The sequence below is a fragment of the Cherax quadricarinatus genome, chromosome 10 (genome assembly GCF_038502225.1).
Source record: "Cherax quadricarinatus isolate ZL_2023a chromosome 10, ASM3850222v1, whole genome shotgun sequence".
Taxonomy (NCBI): Eukaryota; Metazoa; Arthropoda; class Malacostraca; order Decapoda; family Parastacidae; genus Cherax; species Cherax quadricarinatus.
In genome coordinates, this window is record NC_091301.1 from 40,190,493 (window position 1) to 40,217,283 (window position 26,791).

At 40.0% G+C, this 26,791-nt stretch overlaps 1 protein-coding gene across 1 annotated transcript in view; it reads left to right on the top strand.

The window, feature by feature from the left end:
* The first annotated feature begins 1,043 nt into the window (after window positions 1-1,043).
* LOC128688060 (neural proliferation differentiation and control protein 1-like) overlaps window positions 1,044-26,791 on the top strand; it is a 42,669-nt gene continuing 16,921 nt past the window's right edge. The window contains exons 1-2 of the mRNA XM_053775774.2: window positions 1,044-1,223; window positions 22,880-22,982. Of these exons, the coding sequence (XP_053631749.2) occupies window positions 1,177-1,223; window positions 22,880-22,982 (150 nt within the window). The 5' untranslated portion in view covers window positions 1,044-1,176. The remainder of the gene's footprint in view (window positions 1,224-22,879; window positions 22,983-26,791) is intronic.

Genomic DNA, 26,791 nt, shown 5'->3' on the forward strand with positions numbered 1-26,791 from the left:
AGGGCAGTGTGTGGTGTGAATATAATGCAGAGAATACGTAGTTTGGAAATTAGGAGTAGGTGTGGAATTATCAAAACTATTATCTGGAGGGCTGAGGAAGGGTTGTTGAGGTGGTTAGGACATGTGGAGAGAATGGAACAAAACAGAATGACTTCGAGAGTGAATAAATCTGTAGTGGAGGGAAGGGGGGTAGGGGTTGACCTAGGAATGGTTAGAGGGAGGGGGTAAAGGAGGTTTTGTGTGCGAGGGGCTTGGACTTCCAGCAAGCATGCGTGAGCTTATTTGATAAGAGTGAATGGAGACAAATGGTTTTTAATACTTGACGTATTGTTGGAGTGTGAGCAAAGTAACATTTATGAAGGGATTCAGGGAAACCGGCAGGCCGGACTTGAGTCCTGGAGATGGGAAGTACAGTGTCTACACTCTGAAGGAGGGGTGTTAATGTTACAGTTTTATAACTGTAGTGTAAAGCACCCTTCTGGAAAGACAGTGATGGAGTGAATGATGGTGAAAGTTTTTCTTTTACGGGCCACCCTTCTGGATGAGATTTTCGCATTATAATCAGTGACAAACATGTAACAGTATGTACTAGACATGTGTCTCTCACATCTCATGTATGCCATCTTTATATCAAAGATGTATCTCTTAAACCTTTTGTACCATATTATGTAATAAAATGTAATATATATATATATATATATATATATATATATATATATATATATATATATATATATATATATATATATATATATATATATGCAAAACAACCACTGTGAAAGAGTAGTGAAATTCCAAGCGCTTTCGTGACTACTCACATTGTCAAGGAACTTGGAATTTCACTACTCTTTCACAGTGGTTGTTTTGCATATTTTAAAATCACCTGTTTACTGTGATCTTATTGCATATATATATATATATATATATATATATATATATATATATATATATATATATATATATATATATATATATAATCCTACTTGGAACTCAATATAGGGAGAAATGAAAGTGCTAATGTAAGTGTTTAGCAGATTTAAAATACTTGTGTTATGTTTCAGGTTGAACAAGAGTCACCGAGCAGCCCAGGATGCAGAGTACCCGGCCTACGGAGTGACGGGACCTAACAAGGACCTTTCCCCCTCAGAAGACCGTAAACTGGCCCAGTCCGCACACATGTACCATTACCAGCACCAAAAGCAGCAGATGATTGCTCTCGAGAAGTAAGGCCGCTCACTTCTTGTCAGTTCAGCTTAAGTTGTGCAGCATGTTAAGTATACTATCCCTATATGACACATGTATTGGTAGACATTAGGACGGCTTGGGCTCAGCCCATGTTCGGGGAACCAGTATAACACTGTGTAAAAGTACATTATTATTATAATCATGGGGAAGCGCTAAACCCCTAGGATTGTACAGTTCATGTGGGGGGAGGGATGGAAGGCATTCAGGCTCAATTCAGGGAACTGGAGCACAGATCCAATTCCCTAGATCAAGAGTCCCTCACCAGCATCAAGGAACCTCTCTTGAGGGGTGTAAAAGTACAGAGCCTTGACCCACACCAGTATTCTGAGGTCAGTGGTCATGAAAGGTCATCCTGTCCTAGCTGTCTGGGAGATTAGTGTGGAGCATTATATGGCACCATGGCTTGCTGTAATTGTTGCAACCCCTGAATGGGTTGCAATGATTATGTATATATGTAATTATTACCTTTTCATATAATTTTATATTGTTTATATTTGCGATAATAGCTAAATCGTAAATGTATTGCTTTATATTGTTATTTGACTTAGCTTCCTTTGGTTAGGTAGGATGTAACATATTATGTGCTCAGTTCAAGTCTTGATTGTCTAACTACTGTAATTATCGCTTGTGGCTCGTTAGACTGCCGGCTTCTGTTTCTGAGCTGCAGCTCTCCACGGAGCTATCACGTGATCGAGGGGGGGTGTCCTCACCTCGCCTGAAGTATTCAGTATGCTCTAGACTTGGTGGTTGGACTCGCCTGAAGTATTCTTAGTATGCTCTTAGACTCGCTTGGTGGTTGGACAGTTTGTCTGTCTCATTATTCTTGTTAGTTCTGTAGAACTCTGTTCACAGAACATTGTATAGACTTAGTGATTTTCGACGTTGTACTGAGGTTGTGTGTCGCTTAGACACTCTGAGCAACTCAGGTCCTGAGCTGTAGCTTCTGACCTAACTTGTATTGGTATCTGTGTATTGTCACAGTCGGGGATTTTCTTATGCTGAACTTAGATTCAGTAGTATGGGAGTTTTGTGACTTTTGTGGAGGATCTGCTGAGGGTCCCTACTTAGAGTTGTTATATTATCTCCTTGTCCTGATTGTGTCGCAGTTGCTTGTTGTATTGCTATTGGGCTTAGCATTCTTTTATGTTCAAGCAGACTATTCTGGTTGCCAGTCGGTCAAGAAGTTAGTTTATTTGAGGACTTTGTCAGTCACTTGTTTAAGTCTAGTCGAGTCTTGAGACATAGCGAACTACTTAGAGCACTTACACACATATACAAACTTACTTGTACATATTTGTAATATCTTATTAAATGTTAATGTACCAGACGGTACTTAAGAATTATAAATATGATATGTGCTTTCAGCACAATACTATTGTATACGAGAGAAGTGATTATTATTATTTTGATTATTATTAATTTAATTTACCTTGATAATATACCTCTAGACGATGCTCAATAAATTTATTAAATTTTATTTTATCTAGTTAGTAACCTACCAGTTGTAATCCTAAAGCACTAATAATTCATACTGAATTCTAATGGATAATTGGACAAGGATACTGACTAATTGTTACGAAAACCCAGTAACAGGCTGGATGCTAGAAGGGCAGTCCTTTCTAGTATTCACAGGAGATCTCTAAGCATTTAGAATCGCGTTTTTTGTAACAGTAATGTTTTGGAATCTCGGGTTAAAGTGTTGGAGGAGTAGGTTCTACTTCTCCAAGAGGAAAATAGGAGGCTGAAAATTCGCCTAGATGGATTTGGGAGAGAGTGAGTTTGTGAAGGGTGGAGCCGGAGTGGAGGAAGAGGTTACCAACAGGGAGTTGAAGGGTGGCAACCGCTTCAGGTGGAATGTAGTCTCTACTAAAGGTAATAGAGAAGATATGAAGGTAGCAACTCGATTCTCTGTTCTCCAGAATGAGTGTACTTCAGTGGTTAGCGAGGTTAAAGGTACTACTAACTCCCCTGTTAATCAAGGTAAGAACATTCTGGTTGTGGGTGACTCACAGGTAAGACATATGGACAATGCTTTCGGTAACAGAGATAAGAACGTTAGACAGTATGCTTCCCAGGAGCTGGTGTTGATGACGTTGTCAACAGGTTGGATAATATTTTGTCAGGTAATGGGAACAAACCCATCACCTGTCTTAGCGCTGGTGGAAATTATATTGGGAAGGGCAGGAGACAAGAGCTGCTGGATAAGTACAAGTCAGCCACAGATATATTTATGTCTAGGGGAGGGGTCCCAATCATATGTAGCATCTTTCCTAGAAGGGAAGTGGGCAATGCATGGATGTCTAGGTCAGTTGGTGTAAATTGCTGGATAGACAGATGCTGCAAGGAATTTGCAATCCCATTCATTGATAACTGGGACAGATTTTATGGCAAACGTGATATGTATGCAAGGGATGGGGTACATGTCTCAGGGGCCAGAGTGGTTGCATTAGCCAACTCGATTGAGGGGGCCATTTCTGACTTGCCTAGGGATTTACACTGATAGATTATAAATGTATGGGTGTGTGTGGGAAACAAACAAGCTGCAGTACAAGGGTTGAAAACAGCAGATATTACCAGGATACCTCAGGGATATGTTTCATAGACAATATTCAAAATAAAGTTGTTTGTAAAGGCAAAGCAATTAATCAACAAAAAGTGACAGTAGAGGGCAGAGAGTGGCTAGCTCCCTTAAGGTTTACTGCACTAATAGTAGGAGTCTAAGAAATAAGATAGATGAGCTAAGATTACTTGCATGTGCAGGTAATATAGATATTATTGCTATAACTGAGACCTGGTTCAACTTGAAGGATAGAGAAATGCCTTCTGAATGCCACATACAAGGCTATAAACTATTCCACACTGATAGGGTCAACAGGAAGGTTGGTTGAGTGGCATTGTATGTCAGAGCTAATTTAAATTGTTGTGTTAGACAAGATTAGAAGCATCAGACACAGAATCTGTTAGGCTACAGTTTGTCGAGGGGTAGAAGTGACAAATTGATTTTGGGTGTGATTTATAGGCCCTCAAATCTTGATAGGGAGTACAGTAAGCTGCTTTGGGACGAAATTCATAAGGCGTCTAGACATGAAAATGGCATGTTAATGGGAGATTTTAACTTCACACAAATTGATTGGAACAATATGACAGGAAATATTAATAATAATAATATAATATCTTTATTTCTACAAGTACATGTACAAGGTATATGGACCTAGCTGACATCAATAACTTACTACTATATAGAAAGCTGCTTGTTATACAGAGCATTTTGGGCAAATTAGGTCAGTTTTGTCCCAGGATGCGACCCACAACAGTCGACTAACACCCAGGTACCCATTTTATACTGATGGGTGAACATGGACAGCAGGTGTCTTATGGAAACACGTCCTAGTGTTTTTCAGCTAAAGCAGGGATAAATTAGACATATGTGCAACTCTTGGGTATCTTTACTGAGGAAACGTTTTGCCACACAGTGGCTTCATCAGTCCATACAAAGGAGAAACTTGAAGAACAGGAGGAGAATGAGGTAATCAGTCCCTCAACCTTGAGTCGATGTGGTCAGTCCATCAATCTTGAATAGAATACGGCATATGAGCGGGGAAGCAGCTTATAAACCGTAGGCAGGAGAGGTGCAGCAGTCGTAGGTGGTGTCACATTTATCCAATGTGGAAGTAGGTCGTGCCCAAGGCAAGCGAAGAATTCCCAAATATTAAGATCCCAAGAAATTGCAGTGTCTGACAGGATTGTAGATGAATGGTTCAGAGAACCGACACGTTGATAAATTAGACACATGTGCAACTCTTGGGAATCTTTACTGAGGAAACGTTTCGCCACACAGTGGCTTCATCAGTCCATACAAAGGAGAAACTTGAAGAACAGGAGGAGAATGAGGTAATCCTCAATAAAGATACCCAAGAGTTGCACATGTGTCTAATTTATCAACGTGTCGGTTCTCTGAACCATTCATCTATAAACCAGGGATTCAAACTCCGGACCTCAGTGTGTGAGCTGAGTGCGCTAGCGATCGGGCTATGAGACTTTCTTGATACGATTCAGGATTGCTTTTTAAAACAGTTTGTGATAGAACCAATTAGAGGAAACAATCTACTTGACTTGGTTCTTGCCAACAAGGATCACTAGTTAATAATCTTGAGGTTAATGATGAGCTTAGGGTAAACAATCACAAATCACTTAGTTTCAGTATATCATGGAATTGCCCAAATAGCTGCAATCAAGTCTCTGACCCAGATTTCCACTTGGCCGATTTCAAAGGACTGAGAAATTACCTGGGTGGGCTAAATTGGAACGACCTGACTATGGGTCAGGTAGGTGGTGTTGGTTGCCAATATGATGTTTTTCGGAGCATAGTTCTAGCTGCCCAGACGACTTGTGTTCCAAACAGGGGAATTAGATTAACCAAAAATGATTCCAAATGGATAAACAATAGATTAAAACATCTCATTGGTCAAAAGAGAAGCATACATAGGCGTATCATAAGAGGGGATGGGTAGTTAAGAAATTAATATATTCACTTAAAGAGAAATAAAAAAAGGAATAAGAAAAGCTAAAAGAGATTATGAGGCTAGAGTGGCAAGGGATTCGAAGACTAACCCAAAAGGTTTCTTTCAGGTATATAGAAGTAAGATTAGGGACAAGATAGACCCACTCAAAAGTAACTCAGGTCAGATCACTGACAGTGATAAGGAAATGTGTGAAATTTTTAACTCTTATTTCCTCTCAGCTTTTACACAAGAAGATACTAGTGAAATTCCAATTCGAACTATAAACCTCCATAGAGCGAAAATTTATGGAATCAATAATTGCCAAGGCAATTCGTAGCTATCTTGACAGGCATAAATTGGGGTGTTCCTGCCTTACGAATTTACTAACTTTTTTCACCAAGGCGTTTGAGGAGGTAGATTATGGTAATGAATACGATATTGTATATATGGACTTCAGTGAAGCTCCACATCAGAGGCTATCGAGGAAAATTAAGGCACATGGAATAGGAGGAAAAAAATTTTCCTGGGTAGAGGCATGGTTGACAGATAGGCAGCAGAGAGTTTGCATCAATGGGGAGAAATCAGAGCGGAGGTCTTCTGCAGGGGTCAGTGTTGGGCCCTTTGTTGTTCACAATTTATATAAACAAGAAATGATGAGAAGATAAATAGAAACTTAAGCAAGTTGGCTGATGATACCAAAATAGCTCGCCTAATTCATTCTATTGAAGACAGCAGAGCACTTCAGGAACTGGATAATATCATGTCAGGTGATGGGAACAAGCCCATTATCTGTCTCAGTGCTGGTGGAAATGATATTGGGAAGGGTAGGAGAGAAGAGCTGCTAGATAAGTACAGGTCAGCTATAGATTTCATTAAGTCTAAGGGAGGGATCCCAATCATATGTAGCATCTTGCCTAGAAGGGGAGTAGGAAATGAATGGTTGTCTAGGGCAATTGGTGTAAATTGCTGGCTAGACAGATACTGCAAGGAACTTGCAATCCCATTCATTGACAACTGGAACAACTTTTATGGCAAACATGATATGTATGAAAGGGATGGGCTACATCTCTCTGGGGCAGGGGTGGTAGCACTTGCAGACTCGATTTAGAAGGCCATTGGTGAAATGCCTATGATTTTAAACTGATGGAAGATAGAGGTATGGGTGTGTGTGGGAAACAAGCAGGTTGCAACACTAGGGTTGGAAACAGTAAATGTATAAAAGGCATTCAGCATGAAGTTATAAATAAAGACAATAGATCAGGTCAGCAAACAAAGGGGGACAGCAGAGGGCAGCAAGGGACTAGCTCCCTTAAGGTTTACTATACTAATAGCAGGAGTGTAAGAAATAAGATAGATGAGCTAAGATTAATTGCAAGTGCAGGAAACATAGATATTATTGCTATAACAGAGACCTGGCTCAATCTGAAAGATAGAGAGATGCCCTCTGAATGTCACATACAAGGCTATAAATTATTCCACACTGACAGGGTCAACAGGAAAGGTGGTGGAGTAGCGATGTATGTCAGAGACAATTTAAATTGTTGTGTTAGACAAGATATTAAATTAGAAGCGTCAGCCACTGAATCTGTTTGGTTACAGCTTCTCGAGGGCCGAGAAAAACTAATTTTGGGTGTGATTTACAGGGCCCCAAATCTTGATAGGGAGTGCAGTAAACTTCTATGGGACGAAATTCGTAAGGCATCTACATACGAAAATGTTGTGCTAATGGGAGATTTCAACTATAGACAGATTGACTGGAGCAATTTGACAGGAAATTTAGAGTCAGGTGACTTTCTTGATACGATCCAGGATTGTTTTTTAAAACAGTTTGTGACAGAGCCAACTAGGGGAAATAACCTCCTTGACTTGGTTCTTGCCAGTAGGGAAACACTAATTAATAATCTTGAGGTTAATGATGAGCTTGGGGAAAGTGATCACAAATCACTCAGTTTTAATATATCATGGAATTCCCCTAATAATGGCAATCAAGTCTCCGTCCCTGACTTTCGCTTGGCTGATTTCATAGGACTGAAAAATTACTTAGGTGGGCTGAACTGGAATGACCTGACTAAGGGTCAGGTAGGTGGTGATGGTTGCCGATATGATGCTTTCCAGGGCATAGTTCTAGCTGCTCAGTCAAATTATGTTCCAAATAGGGAAATCAGATCAAACAAAAATGATCCTAAATGGATGAACAATAGATTAAAATATCTGATTGGTCAAAAGAGAGGCATATATAGGCAAATCAAAAGAGGAGAGGGGCAATTAAGAAATCGATATATTCAGTTAAAGAGAGAAATAAAAAAGGGAATTAGAAAAGCAAAAAGAGATTATGAGGTTAAAGTTGCAAGAGAATCGAAGACTAACCCAAAAGGATTCTTTCAGGTATACAGAAGTAAGATCAGGGACAAGATAGGCCCACTCAAAAGTTCCTCGGGTCAGCTCACTGACAGTGATAAGGAAATGTGTAGAATTTTTAACACATACTTCCTCTCAGTTTTTACACAGGAGGATACCAGCGATATTCCAGTAATGATAAATTATGTAGAACAGGACGATAATAAACTGTGCACTATTAGGGTCACAAGTGACATGGTCCTTAGGCAAATAGATAAATTAAAACCTAACAAATCCCCAGGCCCTGATGAACTGTATGCAAGGGTTCTAAAGGAATGTAAAGAGGAGCTTAGCACACCTTTGGCTAATCTTTTCAACATATCACTACAAACTGGCATGGTGCCAGATAAGTGGAAAATGGCAAATGTGATACCTATTTTCAAAACAGGTGACAGGTCCTTAGCTTCGAACTATAGACCAATAAGCCTAACCTCCATAGTGGGAAAATTTATGGAATCAATAATTGCCGAGGCAGTTCGTAGCCACCTTGAAAAGCATAAATTAATCAACGAATCTCAGCATGGTTTTACAAAGGGGCGTTCCTGCCTTACGAATTTATTAACTTTTTTCACTAAGGTATTTGAGGAGGTAGATCATGGTAATGAATATGATATTGTGTATATGGACTTCAGTAAGGCTTTTGACAGGGTCCCACATCAGAGACTATTGAGGAAAATTAAAGCACATGGAATAGGAGGAGAAATTTTTTCCTGGATAGAGGCATGGTTGACAAATAGGCAGCAGAGAGTTTGCATAAATGGGGAGAAATCAGAGTGGGGAAGCGTCACGAGCGGTGTTCCACAGGGGTCAGTGTTGGGCCCCCTGCTGTTCACAATCTACATAAACGACATAGATGAGGGCATAAAGAGCGACATCGGCAAGTTTGCCGATGACACCAAAATAGGCCGTCGAATTCATTCTGACGAGGACATTCGAGCACTCCAGGAAGATTTGAATAGACTGATGCAGTGGTCGGAGAAGTGGCAGATGCAGTTTAATATAGACAAATGCAAAGTTCTAAATGTTGGACAGGACAATAACCATGCCACATATAAACTAAATAATGTAGATCTTAATATTACGGATTGCGAAAAAGATTTAGGAGTTCTGGTTAGCAGTAATCTGAAACCAAGACAACAGTGCATAAGTGTTCGCAATAAAGCTAATAGAATCCTTGGCTTCATATCAAGAAGCATAAATAATAGGAGTCCTCAGGTTGTTCTTCAACTCTATACATCCTTGGTTAGGCCTCATTTAGATTATGCTGCACAGTTTTGGTCACCGTATTACAGAATGGATATAAATTCTCTGGAAAATGTACAAAGGAGGATGACAAAGTTGATCCCATGTATCAGAAACCTTCCCTATGAGGATAGACTAAGGGCCCTGAAACTGCACTCTCTAGAAAGACGTAGAATTAGGGGGGATATGATTGAGGTGTATAAATGGAAGACAGGAATAAATAAAGGGGATGTAAATAGTGTGCTGAAAATATCTAGCCTAGACAGGACTCGCAGCAATGGTTTTAAGTTGGAAAAATTCAGATTCAGGAAGGATATAGGAAAGTACTGGTTTGGTAATAGAGTTGTGGATGAGTGGAACAAACTCCCAAGTACCGTTATAGAGGCCAGAACGTTGTGTAGCTTTAAAAATAGGTTGGATAAATACATGAGTAGATGTGGGTGGGTGTGAGTTAGACCTGATAGCTTGTGCTACCAGGTCGGTTGCCGTGTTCCTCCCTTAAGTCAATGTGACCTGACCTGACTAGGTTGGGTGCATTGGCTTAAGCCGGTAGGAGACTTGGACCTGCCTCGCATGGGCCAGTAGGCCTTCTGCAGTGTTCCTTCGTTCTTATGTTCTTATGTTGTAATCTAAAACCAAGACAACAGTGCATTAGTGTTCGCAATAAAGCTAACAGAATTCTTGGCTTCATATCTAGAAGTATAAATAATAGAAGTCCTCAGGTTGTTCTTCAACTCTATATATCCTTGGTTAGGCCTCATTTAGACTATGCTGCACAGTTCTGGTCACCGTATTACAGAATGGATATAAATGCTCTGGAAAACGTACAGAGGAGGATGACAAAGATGATCCCATGTATCAGAAATCTTCCCTATGAGGATAGACTGAGGGCCCTGAATCTGCACTCTCTAGAAAGGCGTAGAATTAGGGGGGATATGATCGAGGTGTATAAATGGAAAACAGGAATAAATAAAGGGGATGTAAATAGCGTGCTGAAAATTTCCAGCCAAGACAGGACTCGCAGCAATGGTTTCAAGTTAGAAAAATTCAGATTCAGGAAGGATATAGGAAAGCACTGGTTTGGTAATAGAGTTGTGGATGAGTGGAACAAACTCCCCAGTACAGTTATAGAGGCTAAAATGCTGTGTAGTTTTAAAAATAGTTTGGATAAATACATGAGTGGGTGTGGATGGGTGTGAGTTGGACCTGACTAGCTTGTGCTATGAATTAAAGAAAATAAATGAACATTTATGAGCAGGGAGGCTCCATGACACCCCCCCCCCCCACTTTCTGCAGGCTACATAGCCTACAGTGGAAACGTTAAATACTCTCCAGAACACAGGCCCCTACATACTAGAGCTTTACAAATAAACATGAGAGCAATAAAACAACATATGGTATAAACTTACAAAAAACACCATCCCTACTAAACACATACCGTGATGTATTAGTACATCTTGTAAAGTAAAAGGACACAAGTGCAACTAATGTGACATTTAATTGTGGCAACGTTTCGCTCTCCAGGAGCTTTATCAAGCCATTACAGACAATACATGGACACAGAGGGTATATAAAGGCTCTGAGTGAGGTGCAATACTAGTGGTAGTGGTAGTAGTAGTAGTAGTGACAAAAGTTGTAGTAGTAGTAGTAGTAGTAATACAATATGGTAGAGCAATTAATTCGTACATGAGTAAAAGGATATAAAAGCTATTACTTGGGTAACATAAAAATAGGTTGGACAAATATAGACTGGATAGAGGCAGCCTATGTTCACTCTCTGTAATGTGCTTTGAGTAGTGTAACAGGAGAGACTATGTGATGGCAGGGTTTACTGTTTTCAGGAGGATTCTTGCTAAGACTTCGGAGATGGTGAAGCTGCCGTTGTTTTGTTTAATTGTATTCGAAACAGCGATCAGTGCTGATTCGAGGCACTTGCGTCTGCGGAAATTAGTTTCTTTGATCACTAATTGGGCGTCCCTGAATTTGTAAAGTAAAAGGACACAAGTGCAACTAATGTGACATTTATTGTGGCAACGTTTCGCTCTCCAGGAGCTTTATCAAGCCATTACAAACAATACATGGACACAGAGGGTATATAAAGGCTCTGAGTGAGGTGCAATACTAGTGAGGTACCATTTCGATGTTCACTAGTGGTAGTAGTAGTAGTAACAAAAATAATACAATATGGAAGAGCAAATAATTCGTACATGAGTAAAAGGATATAAAAGCTATTACTTGGGTAACAGTAATAGCTTTTATATCCTTTTACTCATGTACGAATTATTTGCTCTTCCATATTGTATTATTTTTGTACTACTACTACTACTACCACTAGTGAACATCGAAATGGTACCTCACTAGTATTGCACCTCACTCAGAGCCTTTATATACCCTCTGTGTCCATGTATTGTTTGTAATGGCTTGATAAAGCTCCTGGAGAGCGAAACGTTGCCACAATAAATGTCACATTAGTTGCACTTGTGTCCTTTTACTTTACATATTGTCGGTAATTCTACCAACTTTATTACAGTCCCTGAATTTCATGAGATGGATGGCGAAACGTCTACAATAAAGATATCCAGATGTTGCACATGTGTCATAACTTTCATATTGTCGGTATTTTATACCTTTCCAGATTCTCCTCCACCACGATGCTGTGAGCACTAACTCCAAGGCTGAGGGACTGATTACCTCATCTTTTGTATATATTTCTACAGTCTTCCAATTATGTCCTAGAATTTGTATTGATAAAGCCACTGGATGGCGAAACGTCTACATTAAAGATTTCCAGATGTTGCACATGTGTCTTTACTTTCATAGTGTCGGTATTTTATACATTTCTTGCACAATTGCAGTCAGTTAAGGTGCTTGACGATAAGTTGTTTATCAGGGATTCGCGTCCCATTTCTTTCCAACGACTGTTAGTGCAGAGGTATTGAAGTTTGCGATTGAGTTTGATCTTCTGTTGGAGGTTGGCTGTGGTGACTGTGCTGAGAATATGCTCAGCAGTGTGTTGGTCAATCTGAAGATTGGCCCTCATATTCCTTGCAGTTTCAAAGGTTTCCTTAGCGATGTTAGAAAGTTCATCGGCACATTCAGTTAAGTAAGCTTGGGTAGCTGGAGAGAAGGGGTGCTTGGAGAAGGAGAGTTGTGCGGGAGTAGACTTAGGGATCACCTTCTCTGCCAGGCCATCTTGTAGGAAGTTGTGTCTGTTGCGATAGCTGTGAGCACGAAGAAGGGTGTCCAAATAACGTCTGCATGAAATGTCCATTATGTTGCGGTGTCCGACAGATTGTAATAATGTTGGTAGAATTACCGACAATATGTAAAGTAAAAGGACACAAGTGCAACTAATGTGACATTTTATTGTGGCAACGTTTCGCTTTAATAACTCCCAAACGTTTTGATGTGCGGAATCTTCAGGCAAGGCTCAACGCAGTTGAACCGGCGATCCAGTTTACACTAGAAGAAGAGTCCAATGACAAACTACCTTTCCTCGACGTCCTCATTCACAAAGTAGACAACAACCTAAGATTTCAAGTTTATCGGAAACCTACCAATAAAAATGATCTCACACGCTTCTATTCCAGTCAAGATACCAAGACCATAAGAGGCATCATCATCGGGTTTTTCCTAAGAGCATACCGAATTTGTAGTCCTGAGTTTCTTGACGAGGAATGTACATACATTCACCAAACATTCACTGAGTTACATTTTCCTTCCTTTTTCATCAAAGACTGCAAGAAAAGAGCTCTTCAGATCCTTAATTCTCCACGCACCAACACCACTCCCAACAAAGTTATAATTGAACATCAAAATGGTATACAATACCGACAGGTTGGTAGGTAAGACACATAGGCAACAGTTAGGCAACTTTATTCCGAATTTTTTTTTTTTTTTTTTTTTTTTTTCAACAAGTCGGCCGTCTCCCACCGAGGCAGGGTGACCCAAAAAAGAAAGAAAATCCCCAAAAAGAAAATACTTTCATCATCATTCAACACTTTCACCACACTCGCACATTATCACTGTTTTTGCAGAGGTGCTCAGAATACAACAGTCTAGAAGCATACACATATAAAGATACACAACATATCCCTCCAAACTGCCAATATCCCAAACCCCTCCTTTAAAGTGCAGGCATTGTACTTCCCATTTCCAGGACTCAAGTCCGACTATATGAAAATAACCGGTTTCCCTGAATCCCTTCACTAAATATTACCCTGCTCACACTCCAACAGATCGTCAGGTCCCAAGTACCATTCGTCTCCATTCACTCCTATCTAACACGCTCACGCACGCTTGCTGGAAGTCCAAGCCCCTTACCCACAAAACCTCCTTTACCCCCTCTCTCCAACCCTTTCGAGGACGACCCCTACCCCGCCTTCCTTCCCCTATAGATTTATATGCTTTCCATGTCATTCTACTTTGATCCATTCTCTCTAAATGACCAAACCACCTCAACAACCCCTCTTCTGCCCTCTGACTAATACTTTTATTAACTCCACACCTTCTCCTAATTTCCACACTCCGAATTTTCTGCATAATATTTACACCACACATTGCCCTTAAACAGGACATCTCCACTGCCTCCAACCGTCTCCTCGCTGCTGCATTTACCACCCAAGCTTCACACCCATATAAGAGTGTTGGTACTACTATACTTTCATACATTCCCTTCTTTGCCTCCATAGATAACGTTTTTTGACTCCACATATACCTCAACGCACCACTCACCTTTTTTCCCTCATCAATTCTATGATTAACCTCATCCTTCATAAATCCATCCGCCGACACGTCAACTCCCAAGTATCTGAAAACATTCACTTCTTCCATACTCCTCCTCCCCAATTTGATATCCAATTTTTCTTTATCTAAATCATTTGACACCCTCATCACCTTACTCTTTTCTATGTTCACTTTCAACTTTCTACCTTTACACACATTCCCAAACTCATCCACTAACCTTTGCAATTTTTCTTTAGAATCTCCCATAAGCACAGTATCATCAGCAAAAAGTAACTGTGTCAATTCCCATTTTGAATTTGATTCCCCATAATTTAATCCCACCCCTCTCCCAAACACCCTAGCATTTACTTCCTTTACAACCCCATCTATAAATATATTAAACAACCATGGTGACATTACACATCCCTGTCTAAGACCTACTTTTACCGGGAAGTAGTCTCCCTCTCTTCTACACACCCTAACCTGAGCCTCACTATCCTCATAAAAACTCTTTACAGCATTTAATAACTTACCACCTATTCCATATACTTGCAACATCTGCCACATTGCTCCTCTATCCACTCTATCATATGCCTTTTCTAAATCCATAAATGCAATAAAAACTTCCCTATCTTTATCTAAATACTGTTCACATATATGCTTCAATGTAAACACCTGATCTACACATCCCCTACCCACTCTAAAACCTCCTTGCTCATCCGCAATCCTACATTCTGTCTTACCTCTAATTCTTTCAATTATAACCCTACCGTACACTTTTCCTGGTATACTCAGTAAGCTTATTCCTCTATAATTTTTACAGTCTCTTTTGTCCCCTTTCCCTTTATATAAAGGGACTATACATGCTCTCTGCCAATCCCTAGGTACCTTCCCCTCTTTCATACATTTATTAAACAAAAGTACCAACCACTCCAACACTATATCCCCCCCTGCTTTTAACATTTCTGTCATGATCCCATCAGTTCCAGCTGCTTTACCCCCTTTCATTTTACGTAATGCCTCACGTACCTCCCCCACACTTACATTCTGCTCTTCTTCACTCCTAAAAGATGGTATACCTCCCTGACCAGTGCATGAAATTACTGCCTCTGTTTCTTCCTTAACATTTAAAAGTTCCTCAAAATATTCTCGCCATCTACCCAATACCTCCATCTCCCCATCTACTAACTCCCCTACTCTGTTTTTAACTGACAAATCCATATTTTCCCTAGGCTTTCTTAACTTGTTTAACTCACTCCAAAATTTTTTCTTATTTTCATTAAAATTTCTTGACAGTGCCTCTCCCACTCTATCATCTGCTCTCCTTTTGCACTCTCTCACCACTCTCTTTACCTTTCTTTTACTCTCCATATACTCTGCTCTTCTTATAACACTTCTGCTTTGTAAAAACCTCTCATAAGCTACCTTTTTCTCTTTTATCACACCCTTTACTTCATCATTCCACCAATCACTCCTCTTTCCTCCTGCCCCCACCCTCCTATAACCACAAACTTCTGCCCCACATTCTAATACTGCATTTTTAAAACTATTCCAACCCTCTTCAACCCCCCCACTACTCATCTTTGCACTAGCCCACCTTTCTGCCAATAGTCGCTTATATCTCACCCGAACTTCCTCCTCCCTTAGTTTATACACTTTCACCTCCCTCTTACTTGTTGTTGCCACCTTCCTCTTTTCCCATCTACCTCTTACTCTAACTGTAGCTACAACTAAATAATGATCCGATATATCAGTTGCCCCTCTATAAACATGTACATCCTGGAGCCTACCCATCAACCTTTTATCCACCAATACATAATCTAATAAACTACTTTCATTACGTGCTACATCATACCTTGTATATTTATTTATCCTCTTTTTCATAAAATATGTATTACTTATTACCAAATTTCTTTCTACACATAGCTCAATTAAAGGCTCCCCATTTACATTTACCCCTGGCACCCCAAATTTACCTACTACTCCCTCCATAACATTTTTACCCACTTTAGCATTAAAATCCCCAACCACCATTACTCTCACACTTGATTCAAAACTCCCCACGCATTCACTCAACATTTCCCAAAATCTCGCTCTCTCCTCTACACTTCTCTCTTCTCCAGGTGCATACACGCTTATTATAACCCACTTTTCACATCCAATCTTTATTTTACTCCACATAATCCTTGAATTAATACATTTATAGTCCCTCTTTTCCTGCCATAGCTTATCCTTCAACATTATTGCTACTCCTTCTTTAGCTCTAACTCTATTTGAAACCCCTGACCTAATCCCATTTATTCCTCTCCACTGAAACTCTCCCACCCCCTTCAGCTTTGTTTCACTTAAAGCCAGGACATCCAGCTTCTTCTCATTCATAACATCCACAATCATCTCTTTCTTATCATCTGCACAACATCCACGCACATTCAGACTTCCCACTTTGACAATTTTCTTCTTCTTATTCTTTTTAGTAATCTTTACAGGAAAAGGGGTTACTAGCCCATTGTTCCCGGCATTTTAGTTGACTTTTACAACACGCATGGCTTACGGAGGAAAGATTCTTATTCCACTTCCCCATGGATATAAAAGGAAAATTAATAAGACCAAGAACTATTAAGATAAAATCAAAGAAAACTCAGATGAGTGTGTATAAATAAATGTGTACATGTATGTGTAGTGTGACCTAAGTGTAAGTAGAAGTAGCAAGACATGCCTGTAATCTTGCATATTTATGAGACAGACAAAAGACATCAGCAATCCTACCATCATGTAAAACAATCACAGGCTTCGTTTTACACTCACTTGGCAGGACGGTAGTACCTCCCTGGGTGGTTGCTGTCTACCAACCTACTACCTATTATTATTATTATTATTATTATTATTATTATTATATGATCAATGAGACATGTGCAGTGCCTCGGCATCTTAATTACGAAGACGTTTCGCCAGCTCTTGATTTTTTTTCAAATCAGTGCAGAAATTAAGTACTGGAGAAAGTGGAAGATTTGGTAATCAGTCCCTAAGCCTTAAAAGAATGTGTTCAGTATCTCAGTCTTTATCAGACTGAAGCATTAGTCGAGGAACATGTAGGAGAGTTAACAGTGAGACATGTACAAGAGTTAACAGTGATACATGTACAAGAGTTAACAGTGACACATATACAAGAGTTAACAGTGATACATGTAGAAGAGTTAACAGGGAGACATGTAGAGACATGCAGAAGAGTTAACAGTGAGACATGTAAGTTAACAGTGAGACATGCAGAAGAGTTAACAGTGAGACATGTAGAAGTGTTAACAGTGAGACATGCAGAAGAGTTAACAGTGATACATAGTAGAAGATACATGCAGAAGAGTTAACAGTGTTAACAGTGAGACATGCAGAAGAGTTAACAGTGATACATGCAGAAGAGTTAACAGTGAGACATGCAGAAGAGTTAACATGTAGACGAGTGTGTAGTTGAGGCTTATAGAAATGATTACATTGAGATATGCACAAGAATCAATAAAGAGACATATAATAAGCTAGCCACGAGGCATGTGATATGATGGAGATATGAGATATATTGTGATATGATGGAGATACGAGGTATGTTGTGATATGATGGAGATATGAGGTATGTTGTGATATGATGAAGATATGAGGTATGTTGTGATATGATGAAGATATGAGGTATGTTGTGATATGATGAAGATACGAGGTATGTTGTGATATGATGAAGATACGAGGTATGTTGTGATATGATGAAGATACGAGGTATGTTGTGATATGATGAAGATACGAGGTATGTTGTGATATGATGGAGATATGAGGTATGTTGTGATATGATGAAGATATGAGGTATGTTGTGATATGATGAAGATATGAGGTATGTTGTGATATGATGAAGATATGAGGTATGTTGTGATATGATGGAGATACGAGGTATGTTGTGATATGATGGAGATACGAGGTATGTTGTGATATGATAAAGATACGAGGTATGTTGTGATATGATGGAGATACGAGGTATGTTGTGATGTGATGGAGATACGAGGTATGTTGTGATGTGATGGAGATGCGAGGTATGTTGTGATGTGATGGAGATATGAGGTATGTTTTGATATGATGGAGATACGAGGTATGTTGTGATGTGATGGAGATACGAGGTATGTTGTGATATGATGGAGATATAAGTCATGTGATATGATGGAGATGTAAGTCATGTGTTGTGATCAAGATATAAGTCATGTTTTATGATGGGGATATAAGTCATGTGTTATGATGGAGATATAAGTCATATGTTGTGATCAAGATATTAGTCATATGTTGTGATCAAGATATTAGTCATATGTTGTGATCAAGATATAAGTCATGTGTTATGATGGAGATATAAGTCATGTGTTGTGATCAAGATATAAGTCATGTGTTATGATGGAGATATAAGTCATGTGTTGTGATCAAGATATAAGTCATGTGTAATGATGGAGATATAAGTCATGTGTTATGATGGAGATGTAAGTCATATGTTGTGATCAAGATATAAGTCATGTGTAATGATGGAGATATAAGTCATATGTTTTGATCAAGATATAAGTCATGTGTTATGATGGAGATGTAAGTCATATGTTGTGATCAAGATATAAGTCATGTGTAATGATGGAGATATAAGTCATATGTTTTGATCAAGATATAAGTCATGTGTTATGATGGAGATATAAGTCATGTGTTATGATGGAGATATAAGTCATATGTTGTGATCAAGATATAAGTCATGTGTTATGATGGAGATATAAGTCATGTGTTGTGATCAAGATATAAGTCATGTGTTGTGATCAAGATATAAGTCATGTGTTGTGATGGAGATATAAGTCATGTGTTGTGATCAAGATATAAGTCATGTGTTATGATGGAGATATAAGTCATGTCATATGTTGTGATCAAGATATTATCATATGTTGTGATCAAGATATTAGTCATATGTTGTGATCAAGATATTAGTCATATGTGAGATATAGTCATATGTTGTGATCAAGATATTAGTCATATGTTGTGATCAAGATATTAGTCATATGTTGTGATCAAGATATTAGTCATATGTTGTGATCAAGATATTAGTCATATGTTGTGATCAAGATATAAGTCATATGTTGTGATCAAGATATTAGTCATATGTTGTGATCAAGATATTAGTCATATGTTGTGATCAAGATATTAGTCATATGTTGTGATCAAGATATTAGTCATATGTTGTGATCAAGATATTAGTCATATGTTGTGATCAAGATATTAGTCATATGTTGTGATCAAGATATTAGTCATATGTTGTGATCAAGATATGTGTTGTGATCAAGATATAAGTCATGTGTAATGATGGAGATATAAGTCATGTGTTATGATGGAGATATAAGTCATGTGTTGTGATGGAGATATAAGTCATGTGTTGTGATCAAGATATAAGTCATGTGTTGTGATCAAGATATAAGTCATGTGTAATGATGGAGATATAAGTCATGTGTTATGATGGAGATATAAGTCATGTGTTATGATGGAGATATAAGTCATGTGTTGTGATGGAGATATAAGTCATGTGTTGTGATCAAGATACTCCAGTAAAATGAGTCTCTCAGCACACAGTGAAGATAATATGGCAACAATATTCACGTAGTGTTAAGGACCAAACTGGCGACTTTGCACTCTGTATTTTACATCAAGGTAGTAGATCGTGCATCCGGATATTCGTCCCCATAATTTCCACGTCAAGATCATATTTAAATCCCAACAACGTTTTTCTTTTTTTCTTTTTTTACGGTGACTGAAAGTTCAGAATATTTTTGACTTGTTATTTTTCCGTGTGTTATTTGCTGCCCTCAGTTACATGACAGAATATAATGCCAACCTGAGATGATAATAACGATGCATAACCATCGTTTATAAATACTCAAAAAAAAGTTATGACATCATTATCAGGGAGAAAAATTATTTATTAAAAATCCGGAAGCAATTATAAATTCTCAAATTGCAAAGTGAAGGACGTTTGAAACATAGTCCTTCCCCCCCCCCTCTCTCTCTCTCTCTCTCTCTCTCTCTCTCTCTCTCTCTCCCTCTCTCTCTCTCTCTCTCTCTCCCCTCCCCCCCACGCAAAATGAAAGGAAGATAAACGGTCTGATATTAAAGTCCTCGTCTGCGTGTGGAAAATGTTTTAATATCTTGAGACAAAGCTTGTAGATGTGTATGTTTGTTTTGATGTTACAAGCAGAAATATCTTTAAATGCTTCCTGGATTTCTTTCAGTGGAGGAGAGACAATTAACATATTTCTGTCTTGTATATCAGTTAAAAATCACAGACACTCATATACTCATTTGTAGAGTAGGTCCTCATATATCCATCTACAGAGTGGATCCTCATATACCTATCTACACAGTGGATCCTTATATACCTGTCTTCAGAGTAGGTCCACATCTACAGAGTGGATCCTCATATACTCATCTATAGAGTACATCCTAATATACCCATCTACAAAGTGGATCCTCTTATACCCATCTACAGAGTGGATCCTCATATACCCATCTACAGAGTGGATCCTCATATACCTATCTACACAGTGGATCCTTATATACCTGTCTTCAGAGTAGGTCCACATCTACAGAGTGGATCCTCATATACCCATCTACAGAGTGAATCCTCATATACCCATCTACAGAGTACATCCTCATATACCCATCTACAAAGTGGATCCTCATATACCCATGTACAAAGTGGATCTTCATATACCTATCTACAGAGTAGGTCCACATCTACAGAGTGGATCCTCATATACCCATCTACAGAGTGGATCCTCATATACCCATCTATAGAGTACATCCTAATATACCCATCTACAAGGTGGATCTTAATATACCCATCTACAGAGTGCATCCTCATATACCCATCTACAGAGTGGATCCTCATATACCTATCTACAGAGTGGATCCTTATATACCTATCTACAGAGTAAGTCCACATCTACAGAGTGGATCCTCATATACCCATCTATAGAGTACATCCTAATATACCCATCTACAAGGTGGATCCTAATATACCCATCTACAGAGTGCATCCTCATATACCCATCTACAGAGTGGATCCTTATATACCCATCTACACAGTGGATCCTCATATACCTATCTACAGAGTAGGTCCACATCTACAGAGTGGATCCTCATATATCCATCTACAGAGTGGATTCTCATGTACCCATCTACAGAATGAATCCTCACATATCCATCTACAGAGTGGATTCTCATGTACCCATCTACAGAGAAGGTCTTCATATACCCATCTACAGAGTAGGTCCACATATATCCAACTATAGAGTGGATCCTCAAATACCCATCTACAGAGTGGATCCTCATATACCCATTTACAGAGTGGATCCTCATATACCCATCTACAGAGCAGGTCCTCATATACCCATCTACAGAATTTTATCCTCTTATACCCATCTACAGAGTGGATCCTCATATACCCATCTACACAGAAGGCCCTCATACACCCATCTACAGAGTAGGTCCTCATATACCCATCTACAGAGTAATTCCTCATATACCCATCTACAGAATGGATCCTCATATGCCCATCTACAGAGAAGGTCCTCATATACCGATCTACAGAGTAGGTCCACATATACTCCTCTACAGAGTGGATCCTCATATACCCATCTACACAGAAGGCCCTCATACACCCATCTACAGAGTAGGTCCTCATATACCCATCTACAGAGTAATTCCTCATATACCCATCTACAGAATGGATCCTCATATGCCCATCTACAGAGAAGGTCCTCATATACCGATCTACAGAGTAGGTCCACATATACTCCTCTACAGAGTGGATCCTCATATACCCATCTACACAGAAGGCCCTCATACACCCATCTACAGAGTAGGTCCTCATATACCCATCTACAGAGTAAGTCCTCATATACCCATTTACAGAATGGATCCTCATATACCCCATCTACAGAATGGATCCTCATATACCCATCTACAGAGAAGGTCCTCATATACCGATCTACAGAGTAGGTCCACAAATACTCCTCTACAGAGTGGGTCCTCATATACCCATCTACAGAGTAGGTCCTCATATACGCGTCTACAGAGCAAGTCCACATGTACCCATCTACAGAGGTCCTCATATACCCATGTACAGAGTAGGTCCTCAGATGCCTATCTACAGAGTAGGTTCTCAGATACCCAATCACTAAATATGTCTTCATCTGGTCATGTACAGAGTTAACCATACAGTGAATGCATCACGTAACATTACTTGCTCGTTCCTGTTTGGTTGACGATAAACTTAATAAATACGCTCTGGTTAATTCGGAGTTTATTCATTAATTAAATATTCTTAAATATGTAACTGGTGATTTGTAATATCTTACCTGATTGTTCACTGTACTGCCCCTTGGCACGGTGTTCTTAATTCACAGTATGTTCTAGTGTTCCCTTCACCCCCATTAAGCTCTTCTCACTAACCCATTAGCTGTTGACACCTTCCTTTAAGATATCGTTTCCCCACTAAGCATTTCCTATCTGACACATTTTTAATTCAGTATCATAATTAACCTTGACTTAGCCAGTGGTTTGGAAATTTCTACTCATTAACTTTGCTTCAATAATCTGCTGTCATTCACACTTCTACCCATTAACGTTGTCTTAGTATACCATTTTTATTGCCCTCCCTTTACCCATTAACGTGTGTTGCCATATACGTGACTGGTGCACTGCAAGTGTTGACATTGCAGGCCGTCTGGTGGAGAGCGTCACGGGTCGACCTCGGATGTGGACTCTGAGGAGGAAGGCGAGGAGAACGAGTACACTGTCTACGAGTGTCCCGGCCTCGCTCCGGTGAGTGGCGAGTGATGGAGTGACACTTGTCATTGTTGAGTAATGTTTAGTGTTTGATGACTGTGAGTAACCCACAGGTAAGCAACTCACACACAGGTGAGTGACTGAGTAACTCACACACAAGTGAGTGACTATGAGTAACACACACAAGTGAGTGACTATGAGTAACTCACACACAAGTGAGTGACTGTGAGTAACTCACACACAGGTGAGTGACTGTGAGTAACTCACACACAAATGAGTGACTGTGAGTAACTCACACACAGGTGAGTGACTGTGAGTAACACACACAAGTGAGTGACTATGAGTAACTCACACACAGGTGAGTGACTGTAACTCACACACAGGTGAGTGACTGTAACTCACACACAGGTGAGTGACTGTAACTCACACACAGGTGAGTGACTGTAACTCACACACAGGTGAGTGACTGTAACTCACACACAGGTGAGTGACTGTAACTCACACACAGGTGAGTGACTGTAACTCACACACAGGTGAGTGACTGTAACTCACACACAGGTGAGTGACTGTAACTCACACACAGGTGAGTGACTGTAACTCCTGACTGGTCGACTGCTACTTAACGATCCTCTGACTGCAGTTCCACTCAGCATGGGATGTACTGGAGCTAAAAATGAATGTAGTCTTAGTTTTTAAATTATATTGAATTATATCGAACAGTAAATGGATTATATACAATTGTGGGATAGTTATAATATGTCACACTGAAAATTAATTAATATATGGTGATAATAATTTTTGGTTCGTCGTAGGCATAACTACACTTAACTCAAAGAATGCAAGGATGCAGGATGTAAGGGTGCAGGATGTAGGGGGCAGGATGTAGAGGGGCAGGATGTAGGGTATAGGATGTAGGGGTGCAGGATGTAGGATGTAATATGAGGGGGTGCAGGATGCAGTGGTGAATGATGCTGGGGTACAGGATGCTGGGATACAGGATTCAAGGTTACAGGATGCAGGGGTACATGTTGCAGTATTGTAGGACGCAGAGGTACAGGATGCAGTGGTGTAGGATGCAGGGGTACATAATGCAAGGGTTCAGGGTGCAGCGGTATATAATGCAAGGGTTCAGGGTGCAGAGGTTCATAATGCAAGGGTTCAGAGTGCAGAGGTACAGGATACAGCCACTACTTATCCTGGAAGTACTTTCACCCAGACTTTAGTCTTGCTCATAGTTAACATTTCTCTCTGGAGTTTATAAACATTGAAAATTCTCAAAAAAAAAGTATGGTAACTGTGTCAAAGTGAAGTTCTTTACATAATCGTCATAAAAATTTGTACAGTGAATAGAATAGAAAAACACACGCGCTAAAAAATTCTTCGTGCTTATATAAACATAATTTTTAGGCGTTTCATTCACACAAATTTTTTAAATTCATTGGTGGTATTTTTTTTAAATGCAGTCATGAGGTCAATTGAAACCTCTAAACCACTAAATATTATTGCTAGTACAGCTAATTTACTGTGAGGAACCCACAGCTGGTGACTCACAGTGAGTGATGTAGTGACCAGTGACTGAGTAACCCACAAGTGGTTGACTCATGGTGAGTGGTGTAGTGACTGAGTAACTCACAAGTGGGTGACTCATGGTGAGTGGTGTAGTGACTGAGTAACTCACAAGTGGTTGACTCATGGTGAGTGGTGTAGTGACTGAGTAACTCACAAGTGGGTGACTCATGGTGAGTGGTGTAGTGACTGAGTAACTCACAAGTGGGTGACTCATGGTGAGTGGTGTAGTGACTGAGTAACTCACAAGTGGGTGACTCATGGTGAGTGGTGTAGTGACTGAGTAACTCACAAGTGGGTGACTCATGGTGAGTGGTGTAGTGACTGAGTAACTCACAAGTGGTTGACTCATGGTGAGTGGTGTAGTGACTGAGTAACTCACAAGTGGGTGACTCATGGTGAGTGGTGTAGTGACTGAGTAACTCACAAGTGGTTGACTCATGGTGAGTGGTGTAGTGACTGAGTAACTCACAAGTGGGTGACTCATGGTGAGTGGTGTAGTGACTGAGTAACTCACAAGTGGTTGACTCATGGTGAGTGGTGTAGTGACTGAGTAACTCACAAGTGGTTGACTCATGGTGAGTGGTGTAGTGACTGAGTAACTCACAAGTGGGTAACTCATGGTGAGTGGTGTAGTGACTGAGTAACTCACAAGTGGTTGACTCATGGTGAGTGGTGTAGTGACTGAGTAACTCACAAGTGGTTGACTCATGGTGAGTGGTGTAGTGACTGAGTAACTCACAAGTGGTTGACTCATGGTGAGTGGTGTAGTGACTGAGTAACTCACAAGTGGGTGACTCATGGTGAGTGGTGTAGTGACTGAGTAACTCACAAGTGGGTGACTCATGGTGAGTGGTGTAGTGACTGAGTAACTCACAAGTGGGTGACTCATGGTGAGTGGTGTAGTGACTGAGTAACTCACAAGTGGGTGATTCATGGTGAGTGGTGTAGTGACTGAGTAACTCACAAGTGGGTGACTCATGGTGAGTGGTGTAGTGACTGAGTAACTCACAAGTGGGTGACTCATGGTGAGTGGTGTAGTGACTGAGTAACTCGCAAGTGGGTGACTCATGGTGAGTGGTGTAGTGACTGAGTAACTCACAAGTGGGTGACTCATGGTGAGTGGTGTAGTGACTGAGTAACTCACAAGTGGGTGACTCATGGTGAGTGGTGTAGTGACTGAGTAACTCACAAGTGGGTGACTCATGGTGAGTGGTGTAGTGACTGAGTAACTCACAAGTGGTTGACTCATGGTGAGTGGTGTAGTGACTGAGTAACTCACAAGTGGTTGACTCATGGTGAGTGGTGTAGTGACTGAGTAACTCACAAGTGGTTGACTCATGGTGAGTGGTGTAGTGACTGAGTAACTCACAAGTGGGTGACTCATGGTGAGTGGTGTAGTGACTGAGTAACTCACAAGTGGTTGACTCATGGTGAGTGGTGTAGTGACTGAGTAACTCACAAGTGGTTGACTCATGGTGAGTGGTGTAGTGACTGAGTAACTCACAAGTGGTTGACTCATGGTGAGTGGTGTAGTGACTGAGTAACTCACAAGTGGGTGACTCATGGTGAGTGGTGTAGTGACTGAGTAACTCACAAGTGGGTGACTCATGGTGAGTGGTGTAGTGACTGAGTAACTCACAAGTGGGTGACTCATGGTGAGTGGTGTAGTGACTGAGTAACTCACAAGTGGGTGACTCACGGGTGGTGATGTGGGGGTAATTTGAGGGTAATGACTTATATCCTGTTTTAAAATAGGAATTACATTAACCAACTTCCACATATCAGGCGCTTTACCTGTATGCAGAGATGTATTAAACAAGGCAAGTTAATGGTTCACAAAGTTCCATTTAGCACTCCTTTAAGAACCCTTGGAAAAAAAAGGTGTGTGTGTGTGTGTGTGTGTGTGTGTGTGTGTGTGTGTGTGTGTGTGTGTGTGTGTGTGTGTGTGTGTGTGTGTGAAGAGGTAAGTTTGGGGTGCCAGGTGTAAATGATAATGGGAGCCCTTTGATTGAACTTTGTATAGAAAGGGGTTTGGTTATAGGTAATACATATTTTAAGAAAAATAGGATAAATAAGTATACAAGATATGATGTAGGGCGTAATGACAGTAGTTAGGTTTATAAACTAAAGGAGGAGGCAGTTAGGGTAAGATATAAACAACTATTGGAGGATAGATGGGCTAGTGAGAGTATAGGCAATGGGGTCGAAGATGTATGGGGTAGGTTTAAGAATGTAGTGTTAGAGTGTTCAGCAGAAGTTTGTGGTTACAGGAAAGT